The sequence below is a fragment of the Actinia tenebrosa genome, unplaced genomic scaffold (assembly GCF_029948245.1).
Source record: "Actinia tenebrosa isolate PJP-AT-01 unplaced genomic scaffold, QUT_ActTen_1.0 PGA_scaffold7__59_contigs__length_16204524, whole genome shotgun sequence".
In the NCBI taxonomy this organism is placed as follows: domain Eukaryota; kingdom Metazoa; phylum Cnidaria; class Anthozoa; order Actiniaria; family Actiniidae; genus Actinia; species Actinia tenebrosa.
The window spans coordinates 15,585,526-15,604,281 of NW_028292584.1; the positions used below are offsets into that span (position 1 = coordinate 15,585,526).

Genomic DNA, 18,756 nt, shown 5'->3' on the forward strand with positions numbered 1-18,756 from the left:
TTTAGCGGGTTACCTGTGATAAACCGCTCATACAATACCTTCATTTTTCCGGCCCGACAAAATGGAAAAATTGCTCAATAGTATACAGAGGTCTTCAGGGCCCTTACCCAAGAGACCTTTGTGGGCATCTGCTATAGTGTTTCCGTCTATAGTCCAATCAATAAGCAAGTACCACATGTCAATCACTTGTCACTATGTTGTCAAATGATTATGAAAGGGCGGAGCTAACAGATCACGCGACAGAAATCTATGTCTACGCATTCTCTATTTCGTTGACTGCTGTAATTCGAGACAGCCGAACTAGAAATACTAATTTACCATCGTAATTGTAAACAAGGATTTCAAAGCAAGATGTTAAGGAATTCTAAGCTAGGATTTTTGAGAATCTTCAAACTTCATAGGCAAAATGAAGAGCTGTTAAAATTGATCTTGGCCTTCCTCGAAATGAAATTTATGAATCTAAAGAAATATGATTTGATGCAAAATGAGACAATTTCCAAATACCTCAGCAAGGAACTGTGCGTAATATAAAATCATCCGGTCTCTGCTGAAGAGCCAGTTGGATCAAAGGTAATTTACGCAATACTTTCTAAGTATACGACAAGCAAAAACTATAGAAGTCGAAATTCAATACTAGGTATGAACAATAATCATGCAATTTGACTTTTAGTTTGGATCTATCGGTGTTTTTTTAGCCTGAGTAGAGGCTTTTGGGGAGGGGGTTGGGACGAGGAGGCGGGGCGCTCTAGCTATCTATCTTTGTGTTTGATATAATAAAACAGTCACTACATTATTACTTAGTATTATACTTATTCAAAATTTAGCTACCCATCTCAAACACGGAAGGTCCCAATTGCAATTGCTATGTAAGGCATAAAGCTGGTTTTGTATTTTATTTTACTAGCAAGCTATAGTCTTGATACTAAGGGCACATCTAGAAATTGGAGATGGGGACTCTTCCTCGAAACAACATTTTCTAGGGGCCATATTTCCCCATGATAATTCGAGATTTAAAATGTTACGCCCTTGGCCGGAATGGTATCATCTTATGCATTTTCGAGACATTCCTGGGAAGAAAGGGGTTGACAGGCATCCATTGAATCTTCACTAGATTCACCATTGGTACGGTCTTAGCGATTTACAATTCCCTATTTGTGACTGAACCAATCACAATGCCTTCAGGTTCTAACTAACGACGATTAGTAGTTTTCTCTGCTATTTCCCTGTAGAGGTTGTAACGCTAGCTACCATGTAATGTAGGATATATTATCATATGACCCGTACGGCCCTGCTCGCGCGCTCTAATAAAACCATTGGAAAAAGTCACGTGATGGGGGCCGGACGGGTTGACGTAAGCGGGCCGGAAAAACCCGTCCGGCCCTGCTCGAATCCGCGCGTTTTCTTTTTCTTATTTATTTTTATTTTCGTGAGGGTCATATGATAAAATGCTTATTGACTGAGTTAGGTCGGGCCGTACGGGAAAATATTTGGCTCTCGGTCATTTGTACGGACCTCGCTGCGCTCGGTCCGTACGACATGACCTCGAGCCAAATATTTTCCCGTACGGCCCTCCCACTCAGTCAATAAGTACATATTACGTTTCATTATAGTTATAGGTGTGCGTAACTATTTTATTGACGGATTCATTAATGTTCTACCTGGTGAAGTTGAATAATCTCTGCTATTTCCCTGTAGAGGTTGTAACGCTAGCTACCATGTAATGTAGAATATGCTACGTTTTATTATAGCTTTAGGTGTGCGTAAACTATTTTACTGACGGATTCATTAATGTTCTACCTGGTGAAGTTGAATAATCTCTGCTATTTCCCTGTAGAGGTTGTAACGCTAGCTACCATGTAATGTAGAAAATATTACGTTTCATTATAGTTATAGGTGTGCGTAAACTATTTTACTGACGGATTCATTAATGTTCTACCTGGTGAAATTGAAAAGTTTTTTTCCTCATGCAATAATCATCTGCAGAGAGATTAACGATACCAATCCCGCGTGATCTACAGTTGAAGACAAATGTTTCTATTTATTCTTCGAGGTGTACAAGAACCCCATAAAGATGAATGGCACTCCTTCGTGCTGTTGCCCATTCGATTTCCTGGTTGCTGAATTTCGGATCAATCTCGTTTTCGGCACCGACGGTCTGTTGACCAACCTTGTAGCTGTCAGGTTTGATCCACAACTGAAAAACAACCTTGGCTTTATAGGTCTTCTTCGTTTGTGGATCCTCGAACCTGGTAAAATAACAAAATTGTCCGCAAAAGCCTTTAGATTCATTTATGTAACACGTGAATCCTTTGTAAAACAATAGAAAGTAGGGATCATATGAAGTCAATATTCGTCCCCAAGAGTGCAGTCTATCTCATTATGAATTTTATTCACTGTTTGGTGATATATCGTTTCTCATAAGCAAAGGCTTTGTATTATTTTATTGATATAACTATATTGTATCGTGCATGTGCTGAAATCTTCTTATATCATTCTAACTTCTACTTATAACATCGAAGCTCGTTACTTAATATTTTAAGATAAATCATGCGGGTGAATTATTGACGATCTGCTTAGGTGCTTGATTGATGCTTTTATTTATACTATCATAATATATCTTAATAGCATATGGTTAATTGATGACCCCTTGCGCCGAATGTTATTTTTACTTTAATGCATTGATACATACTATATTGTGAAACGTATTAAGAAAGTGCCAGTGATACATGCACACTGATCATGATTCTCCCATGTGAGTGATCCTAGACTGCATCTATATAATAGTCAGGCGGATATGGACGCGGATATTGTGCAAAATCTTTCACGTCAAGACTGAAAATGGGTATTGGAAATTTAGGGATATTATTCTGTGAATTGACCAACATTAAATTTGGTATTGGTGAATCCATGCATCCCTCACGTAAAGTAATAAACAGTATTTTTATTGCAAGTCCATGACATTTGGCATCCTAATAAACCGAAAAGATTTTTCGGAATCCAAAAGTATGTCACTCACACGAGCAAAGTGTTCTCGATAATAAGAAAGAAAAAGTGGCGAACGACAGAGAAAGACAGTCTTGAAGAAAATGGAGGATGGGAAATGTATGATAGATAACAAAAAAATTATCCTTCCAAGTTCAATGCCTCCATAATCAAAGGTTTCCATTTAATAAAAAGAAAAAACAATTGATGACTGTATCTTCATGACCTACTTGTAAAGGACTTACCTCTTGGACTTAGCGTAGACTTCTAGCCCAGAGTATCGAATACTTGGTGATACGAAGATCTGCTTGGTGTTGAATCCTTCAGGCTTGTTGTCATCGGTAAAGTGTCCATCTACCTCACACAATCTTTTTCCTTCCAGAGTCTCGTCACCTGATAATGTTATTATTTAAAAGTTAATATTCCAGTTTCGAATTCCCTGTTGGTTAGGGTTAGCCTTGATTTTGTGTAGAATATTCACGTGTTCCAGTGAAAGTCCGGGGAATTTCAAAGTGTTACCTTTTGTATTTGTGAATATTCTGACGGTAAAATGACCCTTAGTTAACATTCTGTAATCAAGGAATACACCGCTATTGTACGAATTTGAAAATGGTATAGAAAATGGTTTAACTTCAGGTAATTAACTTTAAGATGATGGCCATGGTAACAGATAGAGAAAAAAAAAAAAAAAAAAAAAAAAAAAAAGGAAGAAAGAATGAACAAACAAATGAAAATAGATTAATTAATTAATTCATTAATTATACACTATTAGACAAAAGAGAGTAAGAAAATGCATACGGAATAATGTATACAGTGTACTGAATATAGTGGTTTTACGCCAGCCATGTGGTGAAATGAAATCTTTTGTAATGCACAAACATTGTACTGAGTATTCCCACTGTTCAACATTAATGGAGTATGGAGTATGGGTTAATGGAGCATGGATTTGTTATCGGAGCTTTCCCGAGTGGACGCGATGATTGCATAACTGAGATATAGTGATCCTACCTGGCATAAGAAGTTTTCCATCTTCGAGTATTGACTTCACACTGTCTGGAGAAGTACCATGGTAAGCGACGTGCCAATCTGTGTCACAATTGTGTATTACAGCCGTTCTTTCCATCCTGTATACGAGTTAACCAATAAACAAATAAATATTTAATGAATGTAATTTTTTTTCTTTCTCTCTTATACTTTGTCTTTGTCTTTGACTTTGTTTTTGTCTATTTTTTTTGTTTCTATTTGTGTATTCAATTGTTAAACGAGTGTAAGCTATGTATATCATTATTCTAGCATACGAATGTCAATAAAATACAACAAAATAAATAAATAAATGAATAATAGTAATAATAATAATAATAATAATAATATTTTCCTTTTAAATTTAAAAAAAGTTTAAAAGACCACATGAGTGCAGCGGCGTATAGAACGGGCCTAAAATTCATATTTCAGGTGTTACAGCAAAAAATAATAATATTCAACAGAAAGACAATTCTATTCACTTGAGTGCAAATCGAGCCCATCCAATAGGTATGGCATAGTCCTTGGCGGGTTTGCCTTGTGTGTAGTAGAGTTTCTCATTGCGTGATGCGTGACATTCTGTGCAGTAGCATTTGTCGTACTTGTGGTCAAATAAAACATCTGTAAAACAAATGATATCAAAAATGATGGCACAACAGTGTATAGATCGCATATTTTTCATCATTGACTATGACTGTCTCCTAACAATCTATGAAGATGGAAAGTCCAAGCGTTCTTTTTTCGTCGCACAACCAAATACCTCTTTGGCCTACTTTACCGTGGGTGTAATGTTATCCCATTTCAGAACACGTGTCATTCTCTTGAGAATACGTTTCTTTAAAAGCTTCATGGTACTGAGTTTATAAGCATGTTCAATTCCTTGAGCTTGGCGCTCTTAACCCTTACACCTAACACCACACCACACCACAACATAACCAAACCATCTTGTCCCCGGGATAATTAAAACAAAAGGCTGGCCATATCAACAAGGTCTCAACCTACCTTCATCTAATAGTGCCTTACCGTTAAGATCGAGTGCTGCAATGAATAATCTGCATGTTTCTTTGTAAGAACAATTCTTCCTTGGCATCCCTCTTAACGGTACTCCTTTGGGGGAAAAAACGATAAAACGAAACAGGCATTAACTTTTAGCAACTGTCTTTGTAGTTATACATTGTTGGAAGGATTTCAATGTGAAGAGCTTATAGTTGTCATATATTTCTAACTTTCTTGATAATCTTGCCATGTATGCAGAGCAATGACTTGGCTTATAGAGGAGTTTCACGCCAGCAATGTTGTAGGACAAGACAATTTTTTTAAGGTTTTTTTTTAGATTAAGGAAATAGATTTTAGGGCAAGACAAATTATTTCTCCTTTTAGGAAATAAAATTTATCTTCACGCAAAAGGATTGCGGCATTCCTCTTGTCGTATTAGATAACTGCTGCGAAAACTCTTTATACGTGAGCTACAGAAAGCTCGTACTAGGAGTCAATAGCCTTACCTTGTTGCATAGGTTGTTGCTTTATTCTCAATAGAACTCTTTCAGCCGCGGCTGCGATACTTTTGTTTGAGTTCTTACTCAATCCATTCAGCGTTGCCATGGCACCAGGATAATCACGTATCTTCTTTTTGCCCGGTTCAGAATTTGCTAGGACCCACAATGCATTAGCTGAGCATTCTTTGTCCATTGGTTCACCTTTCTTGATCACATCGAAAAGCGGAGGAATGACACCTGCTTCAATCAAGTTCGCGCGGTTCTTCTCGTTGACTGCGATGTTAGCAATCCCAGAGACGATCTCAAAGGCTGACCAAGAAGAGCTATCTACACTTCCTCTCAGACCCGGGCTATTTGCTGCGTTGACTAACATCCCCCGCAACTTGGCAATTGTCTGCAAGTATAATATTGATTCCATTTATGGCTGTTAAATTATTTGATTACGTTAGTCAAATCGAGCGAGTTCATCTAATATCAGAATGTTTTAAATTAATCAACTTATTGTATGTCTGAAACTTTGTTTTTGCTTGAGTTGTTCATTTCGTACACTCATTTCTTTGGGAATATACTCTGCAAATGTTACTTATTTATCTAGCATCCTGAATAAGACCAACAAAGTATGGTCGAAGCGTAGATTAAAAATTAACATTGGCAGAGTATATTCCCCAAGAAATGAGTAAACGAAATAATCTTAACTTGACATAAGGTGCAAATAATAATTTTGAGCATGCTAGATGTTGCAGGGTGCCAAACTACTATACTTTATACTATTTACGATACGATACACGCTCTATAAATAGGAAAACCAAAGGGCCAGGGGGGAAATGTCCGCTTGGGTCTATAATACAAAGAATGATAATCAATAAATTATTAAACTTTGAACACCACACTACCCTCTGTTTCAAAACTTGTAAAAGACTTTGGAGCCAGCATAACCAATTACCTTTGTGTCTGCATCAAGAAGATGTTTTTGGTTGTCTTCAATGATGTAAGACATTGCCAACAGCGCTGATATCACAGTGTCCGAGTCTTCGCATTTCAAGAATGGAGCAAGGATCTCTACGGCATTGATGTCACGAAAGACCTGACGATTCTCTGTTGCCTTAGCACAGTTGTGCAATATGTTGACGGCAGAATCAATAATGGTTTTTTGTTTCTGTTGAAAAGGAAAAAGCTGTAAATACTTTGGTATGCATTACCAAACAGTTTTACAAGGCTTTGCACCCCAGCTCAGGGACGAATTTGGGTGAGTGGCGCAGGGGGTGTGTTTACCCAGAATACCCCACGGTCTTAGCTTCGATAAATTTCAAAAAAGGTTCACGAAGCCAAAGGATATAGGCGATAGCTCATTCCAAGACGGAAAGAAATTATAGGCATAAACCTAAACACGAATAATCGAAGTGATTAAAATATTTCATAACATAGGCACGATATAACTCGCGAGTTGCGCGCGCGTTAAAACAAAATTTGAATTTTTTTCCTTTTTTCCTTTTTTTTTTTTTTTTGATAAACAAATATTTTTTTCGGTTTTGCTATGTCATAAAAGCAATGATCAATGCTTAGTTGTGCGTATATCCAGTTCTGGATGCACTTGGGAGGTTGCTTAAGCACTCAAGAAGCTAGAGTGCAACTCTTACGCTTTTTTCGTGCTTACCTCCGTGTTCTTGTCGAGAATAATAATAACAAACATTCCAGGATTTTTTGGATCCTTATATGCCCTATCTCAGTCCTATCGCTTATTGCCTATCGCCTTTGGCTCCCACAACTACCTTTTTTGAAATAGGCATATACCTTATCTCCAGAAGCTGATGGTCGAATGCGCTTAAGATCATTAACAAATCTTTCCAAAAGCCCACATTTTCCAATTTCTTTGGCAATCTTCAAACTAGCGTCTGAATAATTCCAGAGAATGCTGCGCACAATGGTCATCCCAATCCAACCTTCTTTGCTTTCGATGCCAAGATCCGGTCGATCAAGTCTTTCCAAAAACTTTTTCAGCTCCGGTACTGCTCCAATATCTGAGAGATGATCACCATATCTCTGTCGCACTGCTCGGTCCTGCGTATTTGTGTATGGCTCAGCGACACTGGTATATAGCATTTTAATTATCAAAAGAGGATTGAATGGCAGTTTCATCATTTCGATGGCCTTTTTCATCTGGACCATGACAATAATATGATCCTGCTCGCCTGACTTCTCATCATCATTGCTTGATTGGGTTTCTGCGGTTCCTCCTGTTTTTAGTTTTTTGTTTTTCAGTGGGACACAAGAAACAAAAACGAATGAGTGAATCCACTATTATGCCTCCCTTGATCCCATTTAAAGAAAGAAATTGTTCACAGAAGAAGAATCGATAGGATACCTGTGATGGTAACTTGTTCTGCCTGTCCATATATATCCACAACTCCGTACAGAACATCAGGGATTGTTTTGAAGCAGTTCCCAATGTCTTTGCCATTCAAGTAAAAGTGCAAACTGTTGTCTGATTTGCGCATTACACCAATTCGATCTCCTGTCTTTAATAGAAACCATTATTGTCAAAATTAGTTCAATTTAGAGTTAGTAGTGTACCTTGTGTAAATCCTCACTCTTGATAACCATCATTTGATACTGCAGTGAAAGATATTACGAACATTACAAACGGTAGAACCAAACATAACTACTAGCGGTGTCTCTGGAATACCACTGTGTGGGAGCGGAGAGCCCAATGGGTTTTAGGAAGTAAATGACAACATCTCGGAGCATAGGCACCTGAGCGAGTTGAAAAGTAGGGGTGTCTAATCACGACGTTCTTGTTTCCATAAATCCATATTCCCATGCATTCCCCTTTCTATAAATTAATTGCGGGGGTGTTACAGCATCCACTGCACCCGCGGCTCCGCCTCCTATTTCCTTACAATCACCAAGACGATTGATTAGATGTTTGGGCCATCCAGGGATTGAACCCACGAATCTGAGTAGACAAGCTCGTTATGGACCCCTTGCGGCATAATTCCTGAGCAGTTCGATTTGAAAGACAAAATAATTAATTTTTTCTCTCATTAGAATTGAAATTCTTTGCATTTCCCCCGGATTTTAGCTGCACTGGGATTATGCTGCAAGTCAGGGGTCGTCTATTTTCATCAAGATGCCTTTATGTTCATCAAGATGCCTCTTGGCTTTAAAAAAACTCACCGTCAATTTGCCTGTGTCTTCTTTAACAGTCGTCGTCAATTTTTTATTAAAAACAATTTGATCTCCTGCCCACATAAAGTTGCTTCCTTGAGTGTAGTCAACCATGATTTGTGGAAAAGTGCTGAAGGAGTTACTATCATTAGTTGTAGCACCAATAAAAAGGCTGCCAACCCATCTGTCTATCTTGCTGTCCAAGCGCACTTCAAACAGCTCGTTGTCTTTAAGTGGCTCAGAAGTAATAACAACACCATCACAGCAAGAACCAAACGGACTATAAGGAATCAATGCATTTTGAATTAGTTAAAGAAGCTGGATGGGTCAATGTTTTGAATTTCCGGGCTTGTTTAACAACAAATTTAATATTATATACAACTGGTCTGTCGGTACGTCCGTCCGCCCGTTCGAACTCACAACTAGTAAGGCCCAGTGTGAAAGATTCGTATTTAGGAAATTGGGTGGATCCTAGAATGCACCCATCTTAGCAAAGAAATTATCACTTACTCCACGCGTTTGGCCTTCTTCCCTGCATACATGACTGCAACATTTTCACCGTGTTTATGACGGGCAAACTGGTAACGTTTAGACGCTTCCACTACAGAGCTATCCGAGTCTTTTCCTGGTGTTCCCGTTGATTTTCGCCTAGAGTCCTCGCTCGCCTTTTTGGGAGCTTCAGATGGGGTCTCGGACGTTGCGCGATGAAAAGCTATAGGACGTCGGAGGTTTGAAATAATGGATTCTACAAATACAGAAAAAAATGGAATCGGCCTTACAAAACTCTGGGGCGGATCAAGGGGTGGCAAAAGGGGTGACTAGTCACCTCCTTTTTCCTCAAATTTCTCCGTATATCGGGAGTAGCACTCACCCCCTTTTCCTCAAATTCCCGGTAAAACCTTTGTAAAATAGTCACTCCCCCTTTCTATAACTCCTGGATCCGTCCCTGAAAATGTTAGTAAGTTCAAGATATTACATGCAGTAAGTTAACTTACCACCCTTCCCCATGTATCTCATACGGATGTCACAGTTGCCGAAGATGGCGTTCACAACAGGGCACATTGGACGATCCAACTGTTTTGGTAGATCAGTAAAGGCAACACCCAAATGTAAATCACTCGTTGAAAAACTTTAAGACAAATAGGAAAAAGTCATATGTTAAAGTTCAGACGGTTGAGCTTCAAATAGAGAAATCAAAATTTAGATGCTCTATATTTGCTGGCTTATTTTTTGTTACGCAATCGCTCTTTGTATACATGTACTCATCTGCTATAGTTCCCATACTAGTAATGTTTCTTTGATCTACACTATTCAGTTTTGAGAGCTATCTTAAAATTGAAATTATAGGCCAGCTCAGAAAGACCTTTGTGTAGGAGAAAGCTGCAACAGAAGAAAACTTGTCTTGTAACGTGAAACTTTTGTTTCTCTTTATTAGTAACGATGGTATTCGCTAGGGGCAATTAATTGTGCGATGCCTCGAAGTAGTTTTACCGACATTTTACCACTTAGATATCGTCGAGAACCTTATGTGTGTCATAATCTGCCTTCAGCGGACTGCGCTTTTCTCCCAATATGTTTAAAATAACATTTTATATATTACATATAGTATACTATAGCCAATAATGTTACCTCAGCGTCCTCTGGTCCATATCCAAGATTACAAAGAATGTATCAGGTACTTGGAATCCTGTCCTAACTGCTGGATAACTGCCCCTTTTTCCGCAATGCCAAAGTGTCTTGCTGACAATATCCCACCCCCAAGATTCGCTGTTGCTGCCAATAAGGGGCTTATAACCCAGAGACTGTAAAGGAGCTTTAGGTGTGGCCACTCCAACAATGGCGAATGTTCCTCTTTCTTCATTTTCCCATTTAATCTCCCAGACGTGTTGTCCACCTCGATACCCTTTTTTGCCTAAAAAATGAGGACACGGTAAAAATAATAAAAATCAAAAGTGTTTTTTGCCTGCTATAGGACCACGCATTCTGCACAGAGCAGGTGGTAAGAGCGTGTTATGCGTTAGTTCGTGGTTCGAGTCAAAGCCCTCAGCACTCAGGGTCTTCGCATGAAATAACTAATGAGAAGGTACTGCCTTTGAGATAATATTCGCAAGTGGTTAAACCTTCCCGTGGCTCGGATGACCATGTTAATGGCAGTCATTTTCCTAATAAACTAGAGACTTTAAAAGAGGAACACCGCTTTTTATGTACTACTATTATTGTTAAATATTACCTCGTATACAGTCTGTAGTGAGTATTGAAGGTCGCCTTCTTGCCGTCAGTCTGTCAGGCAGAACTACAAAGGGTGGTGAACAATCCCTTGGATCCCAAGCATGTTCTAACATCTCTGAAGAGCCATCCGACTCACTGGCAGCTTCTTGAAGGGCCTCCAGCAATGCACTAGTGAGAAGGGCATCAGCCAACTCTGGAGGGAGACCTTGTCTACGTCTCAGTTCTAAAGAATGCTCTGCTCCCATCTTGAATCACAGATGCCGGTACAACTGATAAGAAAAATTACAAATAAAGAAACAATAACAAACGACCAATCTATTGTTTCCATTCTATTCATGATTGTAAGAGTACTGTGCGACTCGGATTGTTGTGTGTTCCCCCCTCTCCCACCTCCTTGGGCCTTTTTTCCACCGCCCCCCCCCCCCCCCTTCAATGCACCCCTGGCGGTAAATCGATAAAATTTGAAAGCACCCCCCTCGCTTTCCCCCATAATCCAGGGCTGTCAACCCCCGAGATATTCAAATCTGGAGAATTGATAGGCAAGGGACATGTCGTCACAGCGCGCCAAAAAGCTCGCGAAAAGACGTCTTTCGCTTTGTAACATTTGATGTGATTGGTTTATTTCTGACCAATCAGATTATCGCTTATATTACAAAAGCCTGCTTACAAGAACAGTTTATGAGGAACGTTTTGATTTTGTTAGCGATGTAAAATAACACAAACAACATGAAATAATTGGAATTTTATGGTTGTGAAAGTCGAGTGTCACAAGAAATGGTCAGCTTCGGGGAATATCCGGGAGATTTGATACTCTAATCTGGAGACCGGGAGATACGGTCCAAAATCTGGAGACTCCCGGTTTATCCGGGAGAGTTGACAGCCCTGCTAATCTCATTCAATCGTTCATGTTTTCGTCTCATAGTAGCATAGTCTGCGTTCCATCCGTCCTTTTCTTTCGAATAAGTCCACGGTATTTACGAAGAAAATTCCGGTTGTGAGGCAGGCTAATAGTAGCATCACTTGGGAGATCAATATTTGCGTGATTTGTTACAGGCATCCTTACGGTAACCAAAGGAGTTAATGCCTCATTAATCGTCAGCAGCGTATATCGAAGCCTATATATAAACATTTCAGCTAGAACCTTTTACATAAACGATATCAGATATGTTTATCGAAGTATTGTGATCAACCGGGTGGATGTAATCCTGAGAAGGACTGTTTGATGGGACTGACGTTTCGACAACCTGAGCGGAAGTCATCTTCAGAGTCAAGTGAAGAATAAAGTCAGATTGACAATAACAAATACTATAATAATGATACTTCGACATACATTCATTCACCTGGGTTCAGACCGTTCTATACAACATTCAGATATGTCTAGGATTTCGCTAGAAGGATATATTATCAAAAATAAGTACGTGTAAAAAACGCAGACTGACTTAACTTCTAACAACCCTCTCACATCTAGAAATCCTTAAAGTGCATATGACACGAAAAAATTCTAATGTTAAAAATGTGTAGTTTATTGGCACTAATAAGAATATCACGGTTAAATTTGTTCCAAAAACGTACTTCTCTAGAAATTCAAGAAAATTTAGCACGCGTTGTGACGTCATTTTGTTTACAAGTCTCCAGATTTAGTTGCAAATACACGAAATATGTTTGAATGTAGAATCTTAATTTCAGGTAGTACACTTTTCAGTTCCCCAACATTTGAAGAGTACTATGTAAGCTATCAAATAAAGCTGAATAGAATATGCCTTTTGTTGTTATTTTATACGAATTACAATTTATATTTAGTGCATTACTACCGAATCTAGAGTACGTGTCAACAAAATGACGTCACAAATTGGGCTTAATTTTCTCACATATCTCAAGAAATAAGCTTTTGAAACAAATTTTATTACGACACATTTATTATTATTAACAAACTATACATTTTAAACGATGAAATGTTTTCGTGTCATATACACTTTAAAAATCAACTATTAATTCCAAAAAAATAAAAAGCAAATAATTACTTAGCAGAAACACTGCTACATAACTGTGAAACCGAAAATATGAAAAAATATATAACATTGGACATTAGATAAGTGATTTTTGAGCTATATGCATGTATGAAAGTAAAGTTGAAACGATGTGTTTATCATCTCGATTGCAAACCCGGAAATGTTCCAAAGTAGACTTACCTACTCCAATCGTTTCTCTTTCTGTTTTAGATACGATAGAGTTGTTCAAAAACGTCTCCTGAACTTCCCTAGTCTATTAACGAGAAAAGTTTCGCTGTTATTTTGGTAAGCACTTAGGTTTTATAGCTAGTCTGTGTAACTTTCGCTTTCGATGGCAGCTCATCAACAACCAAACACAGGGAGTCCAAACTGGTATTTAAAACATCAAGCGGATAATCGGAATAAATTCTGTGCCCCTAGACTAAACAATATTATGTCATTCACGTTATTGCACAGGCAGCCCAAGCTCTGTTCTAGACCTGTACTTCTGAAGAGAATGTAGACAAGTGGGGACCATTTGTTTTGATCATATGTTTTATAAAAACCTTTCAAGACAGATTTAAAAACAATTAATAAAAATAAAAATAAGTAAGCCGTTTTAATTGGCTTGGGTACATTGGTATTCTGTTACGCCCAGCCAATCCATCTCGGGTACATTCTTATTCTGAAACACCCATCCAATCGAGTTTCTTGTGCATGCGCATGTGCATGTGACACGACAATCCAATCACTATCTTTACATTCTTATCAGTTCTGATACGCCCATCCAACCATCTCGGTCATACACTTATTCAGATACGCCCATCCAAACCATCTAATATCGAGTTGTGAGCAAAAAATAATTGTTCTATATCCATTCAAGTAAAATCTAAATAGAAAAAGAAATAAAACTAGAAATATAATGTTAATAGTAGGTTTAATTTTCAGGTTACCCATCCAGGCTCACTGTCTCGGAAGCCGAGAAAAAAAATTACCAGATAGACTTGGTTATTTTTCTACTTCAAATCACTGTGCCTAGTGCGTTGCAGGTGATGCAGATATGGTCTGGGGGCTGGCTGGTCTCTCCTCCGATGCTTTTGCTAGAACATCAACCTGCGTAATCCGGACGCCCAAGGGCTGTAGATCTTTTAAAATTGCCGTCAGGTCCGAATTCTTACTGCCCACTTTTGTCTGAACTGGAAAAATTTAGAAGATTTTGCATAGATAGAAAATAGACGCAGGAAGGGTGGTCCTCCTTAGACTCTTCCACAGTCTCTCGCTCGTCCGTTCCGTCTCCACGCTTAGAGACTGTAACGGTTCAATGACCGAAAGGACTTATGGGTCCCGAAAACTTGGACCCAGCGTGCTTTGGGAACCAAAATACTCGTCCACAGTCTCTCTCGTTTTCGCCGCCATCTTGAAAATATTGAAACGAGAGAGACTGTGGACGAGTATTTTGGTTCCCAAAGCACGCTGGGTCCAAGTTTTCGGGACCCATAAGTCCTTTCGGTCATTGTACCGTTACAGTCTCTAAGCGTGGAGACGGAACGGACGAGCGAGAGACTGTTGAAGAGTCTAGGTCCTCCTGTGCTTTCGAGCAGTCGTGAGTACCATCAAATTGGGGCCTAGAAACGAGTTTCTATTTTTAGACTACAACTCAAATTCTGGTTGGTTCGTTTATGACTTAGCAAAAATAATAACGATAAATACCGTAGATTAATCAAGATGACTCAGTTGAATTCACGAGGTTCAGCGCACAGTGAAATCTTATAAACTACATAATGGCCGAGGAAGTGGATTTATTATCAATAGGCCGCCACTGTTCTGTATCTTGGTGTAAAAGGCTAGACTTTTTGCCCTTTAACTGTGGTCACTGTAAACGATTATTTTGGTAGGTTGACCATAATTCAGAACAGAAAATCTGAATATACGGATTTCTTTTTATACAAGCCTTCTACATAACTGGTTCACTTGTTATTAGTTTGTTAGTTGTAAATCTTAAAAACTTACAATGTGTTCTATTTCAAAATCTAAAGTTTAGACCATAGAATGCCAAATGAACACGAATGCCAAGAAGTGAAAGAAAATGACGTAAGCAAAAAATAGTATAATATCTTAGTGCTAAGTTTTACTTTTTAAACTATTAAATTCCCAAATCAAATGTTCTCTATTGCCGAAAAATGGATAACCCCTTTTTTGTTTGAATTTTTGAAAATCAAAAAAAAAAAAAAACAGAATATTTGGAGACCCTCCCCACCCCTTAGTATTTGTAGCCCCCTTCAAACGGGAATGCATAGATATTTACATGGGTTTGCACAGTCTACAATATTTCTATTGAAAAAAAAATTTTTTTTTGTAATTTTTAAATTACTGAAGGTTAGCTGTTATTTTTATTTTTATTCACTCTAGAATATTATTTGCATTATTCATGTAGATTCATGTTCCTGTTTGTCCATTATGTGGAGAATTAATTAAGAAAGCTAAACACGAGGAAATTAATACTCAGGTAAAACACAGTGATATAGTTGTCAGTCTACAGTTTGCATGTTTGACACAGAAATGACCAGAAATGAGGCAACAGACTACCATCAATCAAATAAATTATTCACATAATATAACCTCTTATAATGGTTTCCATTACCTTTACCTTCTATTCAGTACTCTTAAAAATTTCATTATTTCCAGAATTGTTTGGGTTTATAGTCTCAAATTCAGGAGTTGCTTGTTTTGTTATTCTAATTTCTGCTTTTGTTTTCTGATTTTCAAAAGTGACTGCCTGCACATCTACAAATCATTGTATTTAATATATAAAAGTATATAATAGTAGCGGATAATGATTTATTTGATTGATGGTAGTTTTTTTGCCACTGTTTTCTTGATCGGTGAGTAGCATTATGAAACAGTGGTAGAATGTTTTGACTACAACAACAAAAAAAGAAAGAAACAGCAACAACAATTATTATCATCATTATCTTTCATCAGCTATCATATCAATTTAAAGATGTGTTACCTTAAATTTTTAGAGATAAATTTGATAGTTATTAAAGAATGTAATGGCATGAGTTTCAATTTGCTACAATTAAGAGTTTTATTCATTTTTCCATTAGGTTGAAAAGCATATAATAAGTGGATGTAAGGACCTTGTATTAAGGAAAGCCAAGAAAACAAACAAGTGTTCTTATAAGAGTTGCTGACAGAATGAACTGATGCCGTTTTATTGTAATCAATGTGGCAAGAAATTCTGCATAAGGTAATGTGCTCCGTCAGTATCCATATCAAGGCACAACATGATTAGACTTAGATGCTGTGCCGTGCCATGCCTTTTTACACAGTAGATATTTTATAAATAGTTCGTCTGAAGGACAAATAAAGGAATTTCAGATTTTCAATTAAATTGTTAATGCCCTGAAGCAACCTATGGTTTGATGAAAGTCAAAACATGGCTAGTTCATGGATCAAATTGGGATTTAGCTAGCATGTCATCAAACCCAAAATGCCAGACGAGTGGTGATAACTAGTAGAACTAGCGTGGACTGCATCGGTGTTTCTGAATAAAGCATTAGGAACTTGTAGATAAATTGAATCACCATAAAAAGCTTTGTGAAACTGATGTTTCGGACATTAGTCCTTTGTCGTCGTCCTCCGACGAAGGACTAACGTCCGAAACATCAGTTTCACAAAGCTTTTTAAGGCGATCCATATGATCTACAAGTTCCTACTCCAAAATACCAGAGGTGAGAGGCAAGTGCGCAACCACAATGCCACGTTATTTCTGTGGAAAAGCAATTTATTAATTGATTCTACTTATTTTTGATATCATTTTCAGGCACAGACATGCTCAGGATCACATGTGTACAGTTCTTAGTGTACAAGCAGTTACATGCAGTTAATGAATTCACTTTTTTGAATTTTATATACAGCTGTATTTAATACATTTGTTCAAATTAACAATAGAAGACAAGCAGTTTTTAATATATCTTATCACAAGAAATAAAAGGGAAGAAAAGATTAATGATATTATTTATGGGATAAGAAATCTATGACTATTAACTCTATTTTTTAAATGTTCTATTTTAATATTTAATGTTACGAGCACATAGCTCTTGCTTATGCCTTTTTGGATGGAAAATTATGCATAGTATTGACAACAATATTTCTTTGTAAATAATAACATATTTGAAAGTTTTAAATAAAGAGCTTTTATCTAATTTGAAAAATGCAATTTGATATATTGTGGATTATTATGAAATTAATATATAAAATATTATTTTCTATTTAATAATATACAGTCACGCTGCAATCATACTTTATACATGACACTTGCACAGTTATATTGCAATACATACAGTTGTCAGTGCATTTTAAATATGCCCTGAAAAATGAATATTATAACGCATAGCTACATAGTCATAATTCAGATAGGTTTTTGAGACAAGATGACTACAGAGGTCAAAATAGAGGTTCATATAGATAACAGGTGTGCAAATGGTCCTATTGGATAAGAGACCTGATATTATCTATCAATCAGTTTTATCCATTTCAGTCACATAAAACCAGCTATTAAATTAGCTTTTTTAAGATAACATACCTGACACTTGAACAAACCTTTAGTCTTACCATAAAAGTTCCTTTAAAATCATGATTTACCATTTGTCCATATGAGAAAGTGATACATGCACCTGATTTTAAAGAAGATCTTGAATATTTTGGAAGCTGTTGATCCCCACATGTTTGTATCCAATTATGTCTTCCTCTTCTACACTTCCTGACTGCTGGACAGTGCACTATGAATAGTACAATAAAGTTCTTTTCAAGAAAATGAATAAACAACCAACCATTTTTTTATTGTAAGGTTGAGGAGGGGGTGGGGAGTAGCCCAATTGAAATCCGTACCCACTCTAGCTATCTAACAGTTGCATTCAAAAAATGGCACCTTGTTTTCCATCAGTAATATATATATATAGTATTAAGAGTGCTTTGCAGCTTGAATTCTTCATGTACTTACTTCAGACTTTTGAATGCCTGAATTTGGTATGCATATTGACACTTGAACATTCAGATTTGTCTTTGCCTTTTTTAGTCCAGCCTTATTTTCTAAAATAATGAGAGTAAGGACATTGATGCCAATAAATTTATCTGCAGTCATAATATTTTTTTAAAGCTACATCAATCTAAAAATTCTCAGTTCCTGTACCTTGATTTGATTCTTTTGATACATCAGTCAAGGTGTTCCTAGAAAGGCCTTGATTTCTAATCTTTTGAATGCTTTTTTGTGTTTTTCTTATTATTTCAAGAACTGATTTGTTGATACTTCTCTAAAATTAAGCAAAAAAGTAGAAGGCAGTTATATATTTTTTGTTTCCTTCCTTCATTTCTTTCTGTCCTTTCCTATTTTTTTATCTATTTTCGTCTCTTCCTTCTGTTTCTCATTTCTTTTATTTTCTCTCTTAATTCTATTACTTTTTTGACTGTAATTCCATTTCCTTTTCTTCTTCCATTAAGCTTATTTTTACCTGTTTTTCTTTTCTCCTCTTAGAAATTTTTGGCAAAGACTTTGGCTTTTTGAAACCATCTGTCTTACTCTTTGTATCATCTTGGCCCTCTGTCATCTTGCAGGGATTTTCTTGGCTTTTATTCCCACCAGGAAAGATGAACTGGTCTTCTTTGCATTCTTTATTCTGTTCATCAACAATTTCAAGAACATTTCGTATCTTTTCATCTTCTTTCTGAGGGAAGAGTTCTCTACGAATTAATTTTCTTGGAGGTTGACTTTTGACTTTAGGCTGTAATTTCTTTGGAGTTTGTACGACATTCTGTACTTCATTGTTTGGCTTTGGAGAGTTTGCAATTTCTGTTTTATTTTTAAAACATTGTTT

At 37.2% G+C, this 18,756-nt stretch overlaps 1 protein-coding gene and 1 pseudogene across 2 annotated transcripts; one reads left to right on the top strand and one right to left on the bottom strand.

Annotated features, from left to right (window-relative positions):
• Positions 1–867: 867 nt before the first annotated feature.
• On the bottom strand, positions 868–13,277 carry LOC116307763 (neuralized-like protein 4). Its single transcript, XM_031718069.2, has 15 exons — positions 13,082–13,277; positions 10,894–11,161; positions 10,293–10,575; positions 9,659–9,792; positions 9,174–9,408; positions 8,673–8,943; positions 7,861–8,014; positions 7,290–7,732; positions 6,442–6,654; positions 5,505–5,892; positions 5,026–5,109; positions 4,485–4,623; positions 3,991–4,106; positions 3,228–3,375; positions 868–2,246 (listed from the first exon to the last, which is right to left on the bottom strand). The coding sequence occupies exons 2-15, from the start codon at positions 11,135–11,137 to the stop codon at positions 2,039–2,041; spliced, it is 3,060 nt and encodes a 1,019-aa protein (XP_031573929.2). The 5' UTR covers positions 11,138–11,161; positions 13,082–13,277; the 3' UTR covers positions 868–2,038.
• Positions 13,278–14,527: 1,250 nt separating this feature from the next.
• On the top strand, positions 14,528–17,097 carry LOC116307766 (AN1-type zinc finger protein 2B-like; annotated as a pseudogene). The gene is made up of 5 exons (XR_016121677.1): positions 14,528–14,771; positions 14,917–14,971; positions 15,315–15,386; positions 15,988–16,130; positions 16,707–17,097. The product of XR_016121677.1 is annotated as an AN1-type zinc finger protein 2B-like (transcript).
• Positions 17,098–18,756: the final 1,659 nt, after the last annotated feature.

Bases quoted from the DNA above. Each gene is read 5' to 3' on its own strand.
- LOC116307763 (XM_031718069.2), bottom strand. From the start codon at position 11,137: ATGGGAGCAGAGCATTCTTTAGAACTGAGACGTAGACAAGGTCTCCCT. The intron at 10,576-10,893 runs GTAATATTTAAC...CTCATTTTTTAG, and splicing joins CACTACAGACTGTATACGAG to GCAAAAAAGGGTATCGAGGT. The intron at 5,110-5,504 runs GTAAGGCTATTG...TTTCCCCCAAAG, and splicing joins GCAACAACCTATGCAACAAG to GAGTACCGTTAAGAGGGATG.